The 17,732-nt window shown below is 43.4% G+C and overlaps 2 protein-coding genes across 3 annotated transcripts in view; one reads left to right on the forward strand and one right to left on the reverse strand.

Annotated features, from left to right (window-relative positions):
• The window catches only part of FLT1 (fms related receptor tyrosine kinase 1), a 108,481-nt gene that overhangs the window by 80,476 nt on the left and 10,273 nt on the right, over nt 1–17,732 (forward strand). The window contains exons 16-24 of one of the 2 annotated variants that reach the window (XM_058828806.1): nt 561–667; nt 3,920–4,058; nt 8,914–9,018; nt 11,497–11,610; nt 12,348–12,436; nt 14,193–14,352; nt 14,770–14,867; nt 15,478–15,600; nt 16,699–16,810. In XM_058828806.1, coding sequence (XP_058684789.1) covers nt 561–667; nt 3,920–4,058; nt 8,914–9,018; nt 11,497–11,610; nt 12,348–12,436; nt 14,193–14,352; nt 14,770–14,867; nt 15,478–15,600; nt 16,699–16,810 — 1,047 coding nt within the window. The remainder of the gene's footprint in view (nt 1–560; nt 668–3,919; nt 4,059–8,913; nt 9,019–11,496; nt 11,611–12,347; nt 12,437–14,192; nt 14,353–14,769; nt 14,868–15,477; nt 15,601–16,698; nt 16,811–17,732) is intronic. The other variant, XM_058828811.1, reaches the window with a different exon arrangement.
• The window catches only part of PAN3 (poly(A) specific ribonuclease subunit PAN3), a 103,268-nt gene continuing 90,075 nt past the window's right edge, over nt 4,540–17,732 (reverse strand). The window contains exon 20 of the mRNA XM_058828859.1: nt 4,540–5,851. Within this exon, the coding sequence (XP_058684842.1) occupies nt 5,789–5,851 (63 nt within the window). The 3' untranslated portion in view covers nt 4,540–5,788. The remainder of the gene's footprint in view (nt 5,852–17,732) is intronic.

A 17,732-nucleotide genomic window follows, 5' to 3' on the forward strand; every position in this document is an offset into this window, starting at 1 on the left:
ATCAGATCCAAGCCATGGGAAGAAGAGCTCACAGACTCCTGCTGGCAGCACCATGAGTCTCCCAGAGAATCTCCCAGTGATGGTTTTGGTGAGGGCTGGAGGGTTTACAGCATGTCTGGGATGGAGGTGTGGGCTGCAGGGTTCAGCCATCAGCAGGGAAGAACTCTCTGAGAAGCGGATAAGGAAAGGCATCAGGTCCTGGACAGCAAACGCAAGCAGCAGCACTGCAGTGTGCCCTGGGTCACACTTGGAGTCACACCGACACCAGCACAAGCCCTCTCAGGAGCTTCTCCTGCACATTAGCAGCAGCTCTCACACCACAGTACTGTATGTGGGAAAGGCCCAGCAGAGCCATCCCCTCTGTGCAGCCTTGTCCTCTCCTGAGGCTGCAGGAGACCTTTCTTTTTGGCTCTGTGAGCCAGTCCAAACAGAGATTAATACCCCATTGAAAAGAGCCGGTCCTTCCTGGTATTTTATTTTAATGGCAAAAAAAAAAAAACAACATGAAGTGCCCTTGGTTTTCAGGTCATTTTCTAATGTTTCTCACTTGATTTTCCCAGGCATATCGGAGAGGTCAAACCTGGAGCTGATAATTCTGACCTGTACCTGTGTGGCTGCGACGCTGTTCTGGCTCCTGTTGACCCTCTTCATTCGCAAGCTGAGGAGGGTAAGAACAGACAGGGATCTCCCTGTAGCACCTGCCTCCCCTTGGCAGCCCTTTGCTCATGTCAGAAAATTTTCCCAGGCTGCTGGGATTGCCGAGTCTACCAAAGAAACATTCTGTTTCACTTTCACAGCACCAAGTCTGCCAGAGTTCAAGGAGTGTTTGGACAACACTCTCAGGGACGTGGCATGACTTTTTGGGCTGCCCTGTACAGGGCCAGGAATTGAACTTCGATGGTCCTTGCAGGTCTCTTCCAACTCAGAATATCCTATGATTCTATGATTCTTTGATACTGGTCACCCTTGCTCTTGGTGCAATAACCAGGCTGCTTATGGATGCTACTGTGACTTGCAAGGCTGAGTATGGGTAAGCCAGAAAGAGTGGGGACAAGGCTCTGAGGCTCACAAGAATTCGGGTGCCTGACTCACACCAAAGACATCCTCATTTCCTCATAAAAACTATGTGGGTTTGGCATCCTAATGTCTTTGAAGACCTGAGTGAGTGGGAATGACAGATCTTCACAGAATGTGCTGGGCTCTGGTTCACACAGTGTCTGGTATCATTACATCACTTCTAAAGTGATATTTTGCTGACGGAGTTTTGATAGTGCAGCTTCTAGAGCAGATGATCCTGTACCAACATGATAAATTTAACTGCCCCTGACCCTCCTTCTTGTCCAAGGCTGACTGTGATGGTTTAAAACCACTTTTTGCCACAGCACCCTGTCTGCATTCTATGGTGTGTGCAGGCTAAACCACAGCAGCTTTCCCAGGCAGAAAATACAACTCCTCGGTTGTGCAGGAAGATCTCAGTGCAACCTGAAGGAGCAGATGTATTTGAGGGAAGATACTGGGACACTGCAAGACATGAGCTGAGAAATGGCTGTGTGCCTCCCTCTCCTCACTCCCACACCCCCACCAGCCCAGGGGTACCACAGCGCAGCGCCATGGGGATCTGCTTGCAGCCACCACAGCTGGGCATGTCCCAGCTGGATGAGGGATGGCTGCTGAAGGTCCACTGTGGCCTGACAGAACATTTAACCTCAACCTGCATCAAGGCCTGCCCGTATCTTAGGCTGGGTACTAAGAGCTTGTATTGACTGATGAGAAAGCAGCACTAGACCTCCAAGTCAGGGCGGTAAGGCAGCAGTCACTCCGCCTGCATTCCTCCTGCTGCAAGCTTTAGTGAGGAGAAATGCGTGGGAGTCTGGGGGGAAAGGAAAGCAGAGGTCAGCTGAAGCTGTGGGGAAACTTCATAGCTGTAAGAGAAATTACAAGGCAAGAGGGACCAGTACTGAATGCTCAACAGCAATGATGAAACAAGTTATAATGTGACTGCAAATCTTGGGAAAAAGTAAAGCTTTAAATGTAGAAAAAGCTTGAAGATCTTTTTTTTTATTTTATTTTTTATGAGAACAAAACTTGTTAGATTTTTAAAAGATAGTAAAAATATCATCATCACTGTAGAACAAGTATCACAACTAAATGATATGTTAAGGCAACTTTCCAGATGAACCTTTCCAGCTAGCATTAGTCTGTGTTTATGGTCTTCTCTGTGTTTCTCTTATAAACCCTTACTCTCAAAGATTTATGTCTGGAATTAGCTCTGAATTAAATTTTAGATACAAATTTTTTGCCACAACAGAAGAAAAAAATGCTCTCCAAGCTCATTTTCTTAAAGCCTCTCTGTGATGTACACAGATTATATCCTTAAAAATTTTTCATCATTGAAAATATGGCTTCAAATCTCTATTTGTGCCAAAAAATTGAAATTGAGTGCATCTGAAGAAAGAACTGTGGGAAACTGTCTGAATTTTCCACTCCCCTATTGCATTTTGTGGGATGGGTCCACTTAAAAGCTCTTCCAATGTGATGGGCAGGAGCACTCCGGTACACACATCTCTATCCAAAAATGCCCTTTCCGGAGCACCACACAAGTTTCTGTTTCTACTCATATCCCACTTATCCATGTCCTTTACAGACTTAGTGGATGGTTTGGAGCCAGGCTTTAAGCCTCCTGACTTTTTCCCAAGCATCAGTGCATCCTTCTTGGGACAAAATTTATGGGTTTGGGGAGGATGAAAAGCAACTAGAACAGCAGTTGTTAATTACTGTAATTTTGGTCTAGTTGTGTTTGTAATCAAGGCATGCACAGAATAGGAATATCCTTCTCAAAAAATATGCCTGGAAATGCAGGTATTTCCAATGCATATTTCCAAGCTGTTGAGGAGAGAAGTTGAAAGTATTAGGAGGCAGTTAAAGCAAATAATAGAAAAGAGAATAATATGTGGTTGTATCTGTATGTTTGTGGTATCTGAATGTCTTTGTCCATGTGCTGCTTCCACAAATTTAGGAAAAGCAACACATTCAGGTTCAGTTCTGCAGATTTCCCATAAATTCCAACTAATAGCCAGGAAATTACAGCAATCACTAGACCTTTTCCATAGAAAGATAAGTACTCCTGTGTCAAGAAAAGCCCAGTGGATTAGAATGGCAATCTTGATGCTCTTTGAAGGAACATATATTTCAAAATGGATGAACTGCAGGAAACTTTCAGATCAGATTCATCTTTCCTTATATTTCTCGAGGGATCATCCATTTGCTCAGGAGAAGCTAAACTGGCAAATTAATTTGAAATTTTATGTTTTAAATTATGTGTTTGAGTTCAGCTATTTATAAATTCCTCCAGACTTAAATGGTTTCAGTATTTTTTTCAGAAATGATACCAAAGAAATAAAAAAATCCTAAAAATTTGTCAGCAGTTTTTGAAGTGTATAATGTCCTGATGACTTGTCTTGCACAATTTCTAACCACATATGACCTATCTTTGCGGGATATATGGAACAAATAAACACTGGCAGTAGAACTCCATCTGTTGCATGTGGCCACTTCTTGCTTTGCACAATCATGAAGGAAAGTTATTTTTATCAGCAATGTTTAGTCACTTGCTGAAAGTATTTCTCCTGACTGTGCAGAGGGCCTGTGTCATAACACCATATGTTAAAAGAGACCCACATGGATTTCATTGAAGAAACTGGTATGTCACATGGGAGGAAAGCTAGAGGAAGGAGATTTTTTAATATAAAAACTCTTGCAATATATAGAAAAGCCAAATGGAGCTTAACCAAACCATCCACTATGCAGTGAAACACGCAGCCTTGTGAACAGAATGGACTTGGAGCCCTTAATCCAAACAAGAAGATGCTGACAGATACCCTAATCCTCTTTTTCATTTTGCAATATCTTTGTTTTCTAGCCTCGTCCCTCTGAAATGAAGACCAACCATTACCTGTCAATCATAATGGATCCTGATGAAGTCCCCTTAGATGAGCAATGTGAACGCCTCCCTTACGATGCCAGCAAATGGGAAATTGCAAGAGAAAGGCTAAAACTAGGTAATATTGGTAGAGGTCATATAGAGTTTGGGTTGTTTGAACGAGATGTATTCTGTAACTATGGGTAAAGAGGAGCTGGATGTGTTCTAGGCAGTCAGCACAATGCACTGCCAGGTTTGGTGTAATCTATTCCACACTGAGAGCACTGATCTGTCAATGAATTACAGCCTTTAGGACAGACTGACTGTGTCTGCTTGACTTTTCACATGTATATTTGGACTCCATGTAGGAAAATGAAAATAGAACTACAAGATCATTTAGGATGGAAAAGACCCTTAAGATGAAGTCCAACCATGTCCAACCTTCTCACTTCAGGAAAAAGCTGTGGAAGACAGTGACAAAGGCTTTACTAAGGTCCAGGTAGACAACATCCACAGCCTTTCCCTCATCTATTAAGTTTGCCATCTGGCCGCAGAAGGATTATATAGACAAGAATATTTTTTATTCTGGAAACTGATTTATTTAAAACAGGACACAAAAACAGCAGCCAAATAATTCCAAATCAGACCACCAACTTTGATGTTTCTCTCTCTACACTCAGGAGCCTGACCTTTGGAATTTACTGTGATTTTGGTGATTCACTATAATAATGGTGAAGGGTCTGGAGGGGAAGCTGTAGAAGGAGCAGCTGAGGTCACTTGTTCTGTTCAGTCTGGAGTAGAGAGGAGACCTCATTGAAGTTACAACTTCCTCGTGAGGGGAAGAGAAGGGGTAGGCACTGATCTCCTCTCTATGGTGACCAGTGACAGCAAAGAACCCAAGGGAATGGGCTGAAGTTGTGTCAGGGGAGATTTAGGTTGGGTATTAGAAAAAGGTTCTTCACCCAGAGGGTGTTTGGGCACTGGAACAGTCTCCCCAGGGAAGTGGTTACAGCCTGACAGATTCAAGAAGAATCCAGACAACTCCCACAGGCACACGGTGTGCTGCTTGGAGTTGTGCTGTCCAGGGCCAGGATCATCCACAAGGATGATCCTTGTGTGTCCCTTCCAACTCAGCCTATTCTATAATTATATGGTTTTCTTCCCTTTCTTCAACCTGGAAACTTGGAAAAACCTGTGCAGAAATGAATCCTCATAACCCATCCTGCACCCCTTCCTCTTTCTCTGTCTCCTTCTTTTTCCAGCACAATCTCCTTGTTTTCCCTCTGTGCTGCAGTTTTATGAATATTCTGTTATTGCACCATAAATTGCAAGAATGTGAGATGTATGTCCACACGTAAATAAATAAATATCCTTGAAAATTTTAAACCTACAGCCAGGTCCCCTATAGATGCCCCAGTAAAAGGCATGGGTTTGGGACCATTCCTTATTAAGCCTGGTGTGGGGCTGATAAGAAAGGAAGGGGGGAAGGGACCTTATTTTGAAGTTGATGAATCCCTCCAGAAACCACACAGATTTTAGCAAGAAGGTCAACATTAAAATGTCAGTGATAAGCTCAGCCTCGTTGCTATAGTGCTGTTTGTTCTTTCAGGCATGCATCACATTTGTCCTACAGCAAGGTCTAGAAAATCCTCGCATTTTAGTCAGGAGCTGTAACAGATTCCTCCTGTCTCCCGGGTATCAGGGACAGAGCTTGGTTAACACATGTGCAAAATTAGGACCACACTTAATTTGCCTGCCAGAAGACACAAGGTGGCCAGATGTGGATAAGCACAGATGAAATATATTGCTCTCGATTTATAATGGTCATACATAATTCTGGGAATGGTGGAACCTTGTGCTGGAGTGACTTCAATCTTCAGACAATTTTCTTACACGATGGACCAAGAGCCTGATGTGCAGACAATGTGACCACTGGGAAAGAAACAAACAGAAATGGAATGTAAACACCAAGGAAAAACCCATGCCTTGAAGGGTTAGTGTTCAGAGTCCAGAGGTGACGAACGATGACCAGAGAATGAGTTAAAAGGGGAAGAACTGGTGTAAACAAATAAAGAATGCTGACAATGAATGAGAACCAGATTTGAAGAAGTTGTATATGTGCAGTATGTTAGATTAGCTCAGTGTAAGTCCTGCTTACATGGAATTTGGCTCAGTCTTTGAGTAACCTTGGCAGTCTCTGAGGATTAGTGTCTCACAGACACAAAATGTGCTTCTATGGTTTTTAAAAAATATTTTTGGTTGGAAATGCAGCCCCTTCCAGCATCTGATGTGACTGTTTTTCTCTTTCCACCTATTTATCCTCCAGTTCACATATTTATTATAACTTTTGCAAAGAAGTCTTTCCTTTCAGCCCACATCTCCTTTGCTGTGTGTTCCTCCAACATGCACACACAGAGCCCACGGCTGTGATGGAATGCTTATATAACAAGACTCTCCCTTCATCTGTAAGAACTACAGACATTACAGGAAATTTCATATGGGCATCACTGAAGTCAGGGCAATTAACATTCAGCATAGATTAGTCTCACTGAGACTAAAATGTCATCTTTTCATTAGGCAAGAAAATGCTGGTGCTATAAATCACTGTCAGTGCGGTTGAGATAGGACACTGTGTTAGCTGAGCTATCATGTGCTGCTCCCCTTACCCTTGGGCTTGGCCATCCCAGTCTGGAGAGGTGACACCGTGCTGGTGCTGGCTCACAGGACCTGGGGGAGTGTGGCTGCTGGCTCCAGTGCAGTGTCACACACTCTGGTGGCAGCTGGCTTCCCGAGCCCAGCTCCCTCCTGCACACCGCAAGCCCACGGCGCTGGCACCGAGCACAGCGCTTCCACTCTCGGGCACGTGCACAGCTGCCCTGTGTAACACAACAGAAAACGTGAAGCCACCTGTGGGGGAAACCCAGATGACTCAAAGAGTGGTAGAGAAGCTGAGAAATGAGCACACCTTCGAGCCTGTGCCTTCCACAGACATGGGGTGCGGTGTCTGCAAGTGCTTTTTGCTAATGCTCCAGGCCCAGCGATTGACCATGACTGACTTGAAGGACCCTGCTAAAATGGAACTGAAAGGAAAATCTCATGATCCAAGACTCCTTGACTGAGGTGTATGTTCACTTTAATGTGTTTTGAGTGGCCCAGTAAATCCAAGTTAAGTGTGGAAAACTTAAGTAGAGCCTTTTGCTTCATTGGTCTGGGTCTAAATGCTGCAACATTACATACCTGAGCATTTCCCCAAACATATCAGTGTAACTGCTCAAAGGCTGTGACAAACTGACTGCTCAGATGGTTGGGCAACTTGATACTCCTCTGTTTAATAATTCTATAGTTACTTTGTATGTCAACAGAAGGGACTTTTGCAAGAACAACCATAGCCACAGTTGCATACTAAACTGGAGTTTTGAGCTACATGCTGAAAAATTAAAGCAGCCCTGTCCTGTGCAGCCATTCAGCACGGTACAAACAATAGCAGAGCAGCAAAGAGGAGTGTTATTACAGTTTCCCATTGAATCACTCTGCTGTTTAGAGAAGGAAGTGCTGTTTCCAGTGCTCATTCTCCACTCTGAAAGGTTAGCAGCTCTGTGCAGCTTTATGAGCCAGTGTGTTTTCCAAGTGGTGACTAAGTAGGTTATCACAATGTGGGAAGTGAATTAACAGTGATGGAAACAGATTAAAGCTATGGGTTTAACAAAGGTATCATGGGTTTTATAGGACCTCAAACTGCAAGTTCTTTGTGTAGAAACCATGAACAGTCAAAACATTAAGGACAAACAACATCAATTCACTAAGATAACTGAGACCTGAGTCTTAGTAATACTTCCCTTACACACCTGCTGAATGAAGAATCTATATGCACCAAGTGAAAAAGGTGACAGTAGTTTTAGATTCACACTGATTCATCTGTATTTCTCTATCAAACACTATGCCCTTCACAAACCAAAGGTCGGTCTGTTGATGCTTTTCATTCATGTAGATCAAGTTCTTTGTGGTTTTTATTTGCTGTAAAAAAATGACAATGCTTTTGCACATCTAGGGTGGAAATAATTTTCTGGGTTTTTTTTTGGCTTAGCATATTCCACTTCATGTTTCCTTTGCTTTAATAACATGTGTTATTTGCTTCTACTGACAGACAGAGAATTACAGTTTAGATACAATATACACATTTAAAAGGCAGTATTGATTTAAATTGTACAGACAGGGGCTCTTTTTCTCTGCTTTCAAGTATCTGAGTGGGATTCATCTCTCATTCATGTACCAACAAGATAGATGTCCAAGTGAGAGCAAGTCAAGTAGGAATAGGAAATTGTTCAATTATCCTTTGTGTCTATATGAAAAGCTGAACATGATTTTCTGCTCTTCTCTACATGGCAGATCCTGCTGCCCTGCTCTTGTTAGCCACTTTGGTACCCAGGTTCTGCTGAAGGTGAAGCACAAAAACAATCTGAAAATAGGAAATATTTTAAAATAAATAAAAGTTATTGCTAGCTGATATGTTGACAAGATCTCCCTGACCAAGTCTTGACAGCCTCAGCAGCAGGGCAGAGGCAGCCAGACCTGTCCATGTGAACACATTGTCAAAGGGGAAGAGGGCCTATGTTATTAAGGACATAACTGGCAGCACCACAGCCTGCTGCACGGTGCAGTGTGCTCAGGGAAAAGAGGAGCAAAATCTTTCTCTGGCAGAGCAAGACTGAAAAAATCAAGTTTGAAGCCAGTGTTCCTCCACTGAATGGTTGCATTCATTTAGTGACATTTTCACTCCTATCACTTGCTCCCTCTGATGACTCTGTCTTCTTCTGACTGCTTACTTTAAAAAAAACCCCAACAAACCAAAAAATCAAAACCAGCTATATGATGGAAATATACCTATGGACTCATTGGGAAGTACATTTTTCAGTTCAGGATCTAAGAAACCCTTTGCTGACGGGATTCCATTTTTTTTTACCAAGATGTATCTCTCCACTTTATTTTCTTTACAGGAAAGTCTCTTGGACATGGAGCTTTCGGAAAGGTGGTACAAGCATCTGCCTTTGGAATTAGAAAATCACCAACATGCAGAATAGTTGCTGTGAAAATGCTGAAAGGTATCTTGCTGCATTGGGAAAAATGATGCCTTACATAGTGGTGCATTTTTTTATACAATTCTGCCAAAAGCAAAAGCTTTCCACAATAACTTTTTGAAGCCTCCAAAGTGTGTACAATCAAGTTTCAGGTCCAGCACAAATGAAATGGCAGAACTATGAAATAAAAATTTGCACTCTCAGTAAAAAGTCATACCATTATGCTAGACTGACCCTATACGGGTCAGTCTATAAATGCTATAAATGAAATTTACCTGAAGTATAAGGTATCCACCTTGATGTGAAGACACTGGGATAGAAGCTTTCGTATTTTCCTTGGTTATTTGTTCCAAGGAATTATCATCTTACTGTTAAAACCAGATGCTTTATGTCTCATTCTCATATGCCTGACTTTTGCATCTCATTCTAACCTTCTCCATTAGATTTTATAATGATTTCTTTTCATGAAGGCCCTTTTATTAAGCTAAACACATTGAGCAGTTTAAACCATGGTGGTGTTGTGCAGGTGTGTTCCCTCTAAACTGGTTGCAGGCTCATCACACAGTGCTGGGGATGCTGACACCCAAGTTGTGCAATGGATTTTCCAGCACTGTTCATACACCAGTGCTCATCTGAAAGTAAAATCATCCTCCAGCTATTCACTGCCACCTTTCTCATTGGAGCAGAAAGGACAAAACCCCCTCGTTAATTTGAAGAGGGCATTTGGGACGTTAGCAAGCAGGATGATACTCAGTCACAGCCCGCAGCAGCTGTGATTGAATTCCCTAACCCTGAGTCCCAGTGGCATCCCTCCTTGTACTTAGTTTTCCCTTCTTTATGTGTGTAAGGATCATAGCAGGTTTTTGGTTTGGTTTTTTTTTGCATTGCCCCAAAGAATTTATGCTGCTTTGCTTTGCTGTCTTAATCCCTGAATCCCTTTTGCTGTTGTTTCTCTGCCAGGACACATCCCCTATTCTGCCAGTGTGGCTTGGAACCACAATGCTCTCGGCTGACTCTGTTCAGGAAAAGTTTGAATGAATCCATCTTAGCCAGTGGCTCCCAGCTTCACATACACTTACTTATCATTTATCAAGAGATGTCTACATGTTAATTCCAGCCCTTGGAGTAGACTTCTGGGTTCAGGGTTTCTTTATGTTCATCAGCAGACTTCTTGTGCCAGCCAGCACCACCAAGGAACAGTGGCTGATCCTGGGATAGATGGGAGCAGAGGGCAGCTACTTCCTGGTGGGATTCACATGTGCAGGTGCAGAGTAGATGCTTGTATCTGAGTTAGTCATTCAACTGCCCTTCACTGGCAGTGCTGAGAGACAACAGCTCATCCCATCCTAAGGCAGATTCCTGCATACAGGAAGCTGAGTCCTTGCTCAGCTCTGCTGACAATGAAGAGAGCCGGTAGTGACCAGATCTTCTGTGGGTTTCTTTAGTATCTCACCTAAAGCATGGGGAGATCTGCCTCATTCCTTGTGTCCTCTCCGGATTATCCAGGAGCTCTGCAACCATTCCTTATCCTCCCAGAATTCCCACGTGGTGGAGGGGAAGTGTCACCACCCATACAGGCAAATAGCAGATCGCCAAGTAGAAGACAAGTTTTGTCTGGGACACCAAGAAAAACAGTTTCCATTCAGATGTTGAAACCAAGCCCTTTAAGAGCTAGCTCAAGGGTTTTTTCCACAGGACTGTTCTTCTTGCTCTTGGTGTCACTAAACTGAAAAACTCCTTTTGGGACTACACAAAGCAATATCGTTTTTTTTCTTGTTTTCTTAACAAAATTAAATTCTGCAGCAAAAAAATTTGCTCTGGGGAAATGAAAAGTTTCACTCAACACTAAATAGAATGTTTTGGATTTATCTGAGGGACTTCTTATGTCATTCCTATTTTTATTGACCATGACTGGTAAGGGTGAGATGCAGTCACTTCACTTTAACCAATTAATATTTACTTCCTTGGTCTATCTCCAGGCTTCCTACATAATGAGCAGAACCAGGCAGGCACCAGCCAGGGGTACTTCATCTTTCCCTTATACAGATGGCTAAACTTGATCAGCTTCTGAAAATACTTTGCTCTTGCCACTGACCCCTTAAGATGTTGATTAGTTCAGACTAGAATATAACCCTTAGATAGCTGAAGTCAGGTCAGACTAAACCAATTCTAGATAGAGTTAATTATAATCTTGAAATCCCTTTTTATTTGTTCTTTCAATTTTTTGGCTGAAATGTCAGAACTATTCATGTGAAAAAAAAAAAATTCTCTCAGTTCTAAATATAATAGAGTCTACTGGGAGGAAGTTGAGTGCCTGACTCTTTTTATGGGTTTAATTGCAACCCAGAGGATGCTGAGCAGGGAGGAATAGAGAGAGAACATCAATACAAGAAGTACCTCCAGTGATGGAGATTATTTCAATGGAAAGTAACAAGAAGTGTTAAAGCTCAGCAGGACCAGTACTTTGCCTTTTCACATTGATTTTTTATTTTGTATTTACAGAAGGGGCCACAGCAAGTGAGTACAAGGCACTGATGACTGAGCTGAAAATCCTAATCCACATTGGTCATCATCTCAACATTGTGAATTTGTTGGGAGCTTGCACAAAAAATGGAGGTAAAAAAATTTGCACTGCTCTAAAACCAGGTTTGGATTATATCCCAATATCAGCCAATGTCCCATGTTTTTCATCCAGAGGTCAAGTTAGTAACTTTTATATTTGAGCTCATCCTGTAAAAAAAAAAAGGTGGAAAAAATAGTAAAAGAAAAGAGATTTTTTAGTCATTTAATGAAGTGATTAAACTTTTCCTGTCTTTAACTCTTTTAGTATTAATATGTGAAGTGCGAACTTAGGAACATGCCACTTGCTGTCCTTTATCTCACTCATTCCACTGCTCAAGCTCAAGTTAAACATGATCTGGATAGGCTGGGAACAAGGGATATCAGCTGCTGGCTCTGAACTATGAATCACAATGCAGCTGTTGTAAGATCCTCCATGATATTACACTAAGAAAATCAAAAGACCAGTATGGGAGATTGTTTGTTTTAGATATGTCACCTATTTTAGTTCAACAAGTGTGTGTGGGCTGTTGGACTCCAGTCTGGACTGCCCAAAGAGGAAACAGAGTGTCCCTCTGGACCCAGACTCAGGACTCAGCTTTCAAAAAATTAGGCCCTGCCCTAATTTCCAGAAGCAGTATTGTTTTGATAATGTCCAGTGTCCTTCCAGCAAGCTTCTAGTTCTTAGGACATGTTGCCAGTTATTCTGGGCTCAAGTGGTAGTTACAGGCATGAAAGATTCCTTCTCAGAACTGATGCCACCTTTTTTTTTTTTTTTTAATTTAATTGCCCAGGGCCTCTGATGGTGATTGTTGAATACTGCAAGTATGGGAATTTATCAAACTATCTGAAGAGCAAAAGGAATCTTTTCTGCCCTAACAAGGTGAGGAGGCAGAGGCTCCTGGTAGGGTTCATCTTACCTGATGTAAGTGTTGGTAACATAGATGTCAGCTCTGAGCTGGTCTCCTCAGACTTTCTTCTAACAAAGGACAGCAATGACTATTGGGTGAAGCTCACCTGACCTATATTAATATTTGGGGTTGGATGTGTTGTACCAAGAAAGGATTCACCTCTCTCTTCCTGATGGTGCAAGGAGACTGCTGTGACTAATTTGGTTGGAGCCATCTACAGCGAGGGGAAGCGAATCCTATCCAAAGTGTCCCCACATGCTCTTGCCCTGCTTCTGATGAACCCATTCCTGGTGAGCTTGAGGTCACCAAGGCCAAAGGAAGTGGTTTTGCCCACTTATTACAGTACTGCTGGGAGCACAAACAAAATAATACCAATTAAATCTCATGTCCCAAGACGCCCTAATATTTAGAGATTTACAAGTAATCTTATTATTGTGTGAGGAGAAGAGCTATCAAGAGGAAAAGAGATTAGAATCTTGTGCTCACATCCCACAACCCTCTGAATGAAATTCATGATGTTTCTTATTACAAACTGAAATCCGAATGTCTCAGAAAATTCAAATAAAAAATCCTCCAAGGGATCCAGGGCTCTGACATGAGACTTAGGAGCCTGGATACAGAACAGCAGGTCTCAAAACCTCTGTCCAGCTGTGCCAAAAGCCCGGCAGCATCTCAGGGATTCTTTTTGGGAGGGCTCTGTGGGAGAGCCCACTCGAGGGGACATCCCCTGTGAAAGGTCTTTGCTGAGTCTCTGCTCCCAAGGCTGTCCATGTTGTACCCCCAGTGAGACACAGCAGCTGGCTGCTCCTACATGAGGTTGCTGGAGTCGGATGCTCAGCAGGGAGTATGGCTGGGCAGGGTCCCTGCTGAGCAGAGCCATTCCCACTCCCTCTTCCCACACCCTTGGGAAGGTTGCCTGGGCAGAAGGAGGTGGAAGTTTGGCTTTGCACCAGCATGCACAGGGAATAGAGATGGTTGCAAGACAAGATGAAAAGTAAGAGGGGGCAAGAGTATGGGAGGCAGCCAGGCTGCTCTACAGGTAGCAGTGAGGGACCTTTTTCCAAACAGTGTTGCATGTGTCCTGTTAAACCATCACATGATTTGCCGTAAGAAGAAAGCATTGGATAAAGGCATCAAAGAGAAGCAGTCACTTCCAACAGCATCTCTGTTTCAAACACCAAGTGCCCTTGCTCCTCATGGAAAGGGCTTACAAGCCCAAAACCTGGGCAGGGACATAGATACAGATGTCTTAAGCAGGTTGGGACCAAAAGCTGATGTTTGAGAGGTCTGGGATACCTCCGTTGTGGGCACAACCTTCCCAGCCCTCTTCTTCGTGCTCCTTCTCTGTCTGCTGGAGAGAAATGGGCCCTTTCAGATGTCTCATTTCAGGCTGAGATGAGCCACAGCCCAGCAGCCAGCTCCATCCATACACCCTGCAAATCCTTCCTGTGGCAGAGGCAGCCCACTGCCCTGGCTACCCCAAAATCATGTGCTGGTGCTCCCAAGCCACCAAATTTCTGCCCTCTGAGAATGATGACCTTGGTGAAGCACAGCTCTGCCACCAGCCCCTGCCTGCCACAGTGGCTCTGGACACCCCTGGCCATGAGAGACGTGACCACCCACACCACAGACCACCAGCCTGGCAGGAAGGCAGCAGCAGTCTGATTTGGTTCCTTCCCCACCCCCTCCACTGCTCTGGTGTAGCACCTCTTCTCTTTTTGTTTGAAGGACTCCTCTCTGCAGGGAGAGCCAATGAAAGAGAAAAAGGATATCGAGCCAGTGGAAAGCAAAAAACAAAGGCTGGCCAGTGTCACCAGCAGCGAGAGCTTGGCGAGCTCTGGGTTCCAGGAAGATAAAAGTCTGAGTGATGTGGAGGAGGACGAGGAGGGTAGGTATTAATTCCTTCCTGTCCCTACACGGACTGTGATATTTTTACAACATACTGTGAATCCCTGAAATTTTTTTCCTCATTTATCACCCTAATAAACATCCGTGGGAGATGCTCAGAGGGTCATGTCCAGAGGGTAGAAGATTTAAAAAAAGATTATTTCCAGGGTTACTAAATCTGACAGGAAAATGTATGATTGTTTCTTCTGACTGCTCCTTATCTTTGGGGAAAACACAGCAGTGTCCAAAGCACGGGGTGTAAAGCAAGCACTATTTTTGTTTCCATTGACAGTGGGTTGACCTACAAATACCCCTCCATGAAGACTGAATTTATGGGAATAATGGGGTCAGTAGGAAAGGGGGAAAACAACTGCCTGTGAGTTATCTTTGTAACAAACCCCACTTTCCACCTCTGCAGATGCTGATGACCTGTACAAGTTGCCCCTCACTATGGAGGACCTGATCTCTTACAGCTTTCAGGTGGCCAGAGGCATGGAATTCCTCTCCTCCAGAAAGGTGAGTTTTGCACTGAGAGCTTTTCACTGGAGAAGGACAGGATTCAGAGGTGAAATCATGTCTACACTCTAGTGACACCTTCCTTGGGAGAGGCCCCAAAGGAAGAGCTTTTTTCCTCTTGGCATTTTAAAAATAACTGTGTTTATCCAAGTATCCATAGTCCATAAACACAGGATCATGACTGAAGGCAGTGGGTCAAGCTCATTCATTTGGGGAAGATCTTTTGGGTGTGGTAGGTTTTTCCTTAATTTCAACATATATTAGGGAGCTCCAAATGATTCAGCTCTTTCCCCGCAAATGTCAAAGGGCTTACAAATTTGTCACTTTCTGGATTTGGTAATTTTTTTTTTAAATAATTACCACTGTTTACAGTAACTTCATGTAAACTACAGGAAAATTCCCTAAAAAATTTAAATTAATCAATAAAAAATGATAATGATGATAATAATGATAATGATGATGATAATGATAATGATTATTATGATGATGATAATAATAATAATAGCAATAATAATAATAATAATAATATAATTTAAAGTATATGGGAGACAGGAAATTTGTGGGAAGGAATAAGGAAATGCAGTTTGATTGCGAAACTGTTTTATTATAGTGCATTCATCGTGACCTGGCAGCCAGAAACATCCTTTTATCTGAGAACAATGTTGTGAAGATCTGTGATTTTGGCCTTGCAAGAGATATTTATAAGAATCCTGATTATGTGAGAAAAGGAGATGTAAGTCAAGATGCTGTTTATTTACCCAAATGTTTGCAACATGTAGTTTCAAACTGTCCACCAAAACGTTCTGTAGATGTTTACATTTCCTAAATTTAAGAGCTCGAAAGCTGTCATGTTTTTTTATGTGAAGATGAGCTGTGCAGATGTGTTGTGGGTCCGGGAAACATTTCTATCCTCAGGCACGAGGCTTAGACATGCTAACTGCTTCACAGCTTCGCCCCATTAATACTTTGTTTTTTGACATTTCTTGGCTGGCTCACCATAACCCCCTCCCTCTGTAAACTTCCTTCAAGGAAAACAGTCCCTCCAAAAGAAGGTGTACCCTGCAGTGCTTCCACACCAGGGCCAAGCCCTGCTCGTGGTGCCCCGAGCAGCTGAGCAGGACTTGCTCCTCCAGCACCTTCTCGGTGTTTTTTGTCCCTGCTGCAGAGAGCAGGCAGCGAGTGCCCTGCCAGCCCTGCCGTGAAGGGCTGGGCCAGCAAACTGTGCTTGCACCCACTCATGCCACAGGAATTTGATGTGGGCACTGAAGTAATGCAGAGAGTCTCTTTCTGGAGATCTCACCCACCTGCCAGCTATTCCCACATCTGTAGATGGCTTCCAGGGTTTACAGCATCACAAATTAGCTGGGAAATGTTCACATAGCTTTGGTACTGCTCAGGAGACCCTAACAAGTTGTGCTGAGGGTTGCTGATGTGCTCCTGCAATTCTGGCTCTGAAAATGTCTCCAAGAATATCTCCAGCATCATTACAGAATGGTTGGTGCTTGGATGCAGGGCTTTCTGCCCTGTCTCTGTGATGCTGGCAAGAGACCTCTGCTCCTACACACTCCCACATCCCTGTAAAGAAAAGGCCTGGTCACAGGTTTCCAAAGTCTGGTGTTTCGTGCCACATGTTTTTTAAAAACAGCCTTTTACTCCAACAATTTGTTAAGTGTATGAATGAGTGTGGGTTTATCTTGACTGCCTGTAAGGAAATCACACAGGTTCCTGCTTGAATGGCAATTATTTACATAACAATATATAGTTGATTCATCTATGATTAAAATCTTTCAGGCTTTGAAAATAATAGTCAGATTTGTCCCTTTTACTCCAGGCTCGACTTCCTCTCAAGTGGATGGCTCCTGAATCCATATTTGATAAAATCTACAATACAAAAAGCGACGTCTGGTCCTACGGGGTCTTGCTGTGGGAGATATTTTCCTTGGGTACGTTAACTCTGCACCCCAGGACCTTGACAGGAGCGGGGACTGCAGCTTAGGGAAAACATCCATTACCTTCAATGATCTTTTGGCAGGTGTTTCAGAAAGACCTAAATTGGAGGCAGAGGGATTATCGTGCCCCTGTGAACTAGAAATTTTGGTGCTTTTAAGAGCACTCAAAGCTCATTTGCCAAGCTGAAAGCCTTAAAGGACAGCTGTCTGAGAACTTTACGGCCTACTTCTGCCACGGGCAAAACCTAAACTTCCCACTTTTCCCTGTAGAAAGCCTTGGCAGAGGATGCAGGGCAGCACAGCCAGAACAGTCACAGTGCTTTGTCTGACTGATGGCACTTGCCAGGAAAATCAGGCAATTTTTAAAGCATTTTAATTGAATGTGGAGCCCTGTGGGATAACACAGAGCTGTGATTCTGGGTCATCAGCTGCCCAAGACCAAGGCACCACCTCCTGTGCCACAGCCAGCCTTCAAGACACCGAGTGCCATGAGCTGAGTGTTCTCTCAAAAGCTTCTTATTCCTCTTGTGGGACGAAGAGAGCCAAACCCACAGTTTGCATGTCTCAGATTCTGTCACCTCCGTCTCCAGCCTGAGTCCAGGAGGTCCCCCCAGCCCAGGAGGGATCCAGCACCCCCCTCACCCAGGCTACTGGATACAGCAGGCGAAAAGCATCTGCACTGATGCCGCAGGACGAACTAGAGCATGCAATCTGAAATTAAAATGCAGTGAAGCCTTTTATTTCCCTTTTCTTTCATGTGGAAAAGGCAGGATACAAGACGTACACTGAGTGGGAATAACAATGACTGTCAGAATAGAAGAATCTTAATTGAGTTCAACACAGAGGCTGACAAAAGAGGCAAACAGCAGAGGAAACAATACTATACAATTCTCAGGACAATCAATCATTTATTAGT

The sequence above is a fragment of the Poecile atricapillus genome, chromosome 1, assembly GCF_030490865.1.
Source record: "Poecile atricapillus isolate bPoeAtr1 chromosome 1, bPoeAtr1.hap1, whole genome shotgun sequence".
In the NCBI taxonomy this organism is placed as follows: domain Eukaryota; kingdom Metazoa; phylum Chordata; class Aves; order Passeriformes; family Paridae; genus Poecile; species Poecile atricapillus.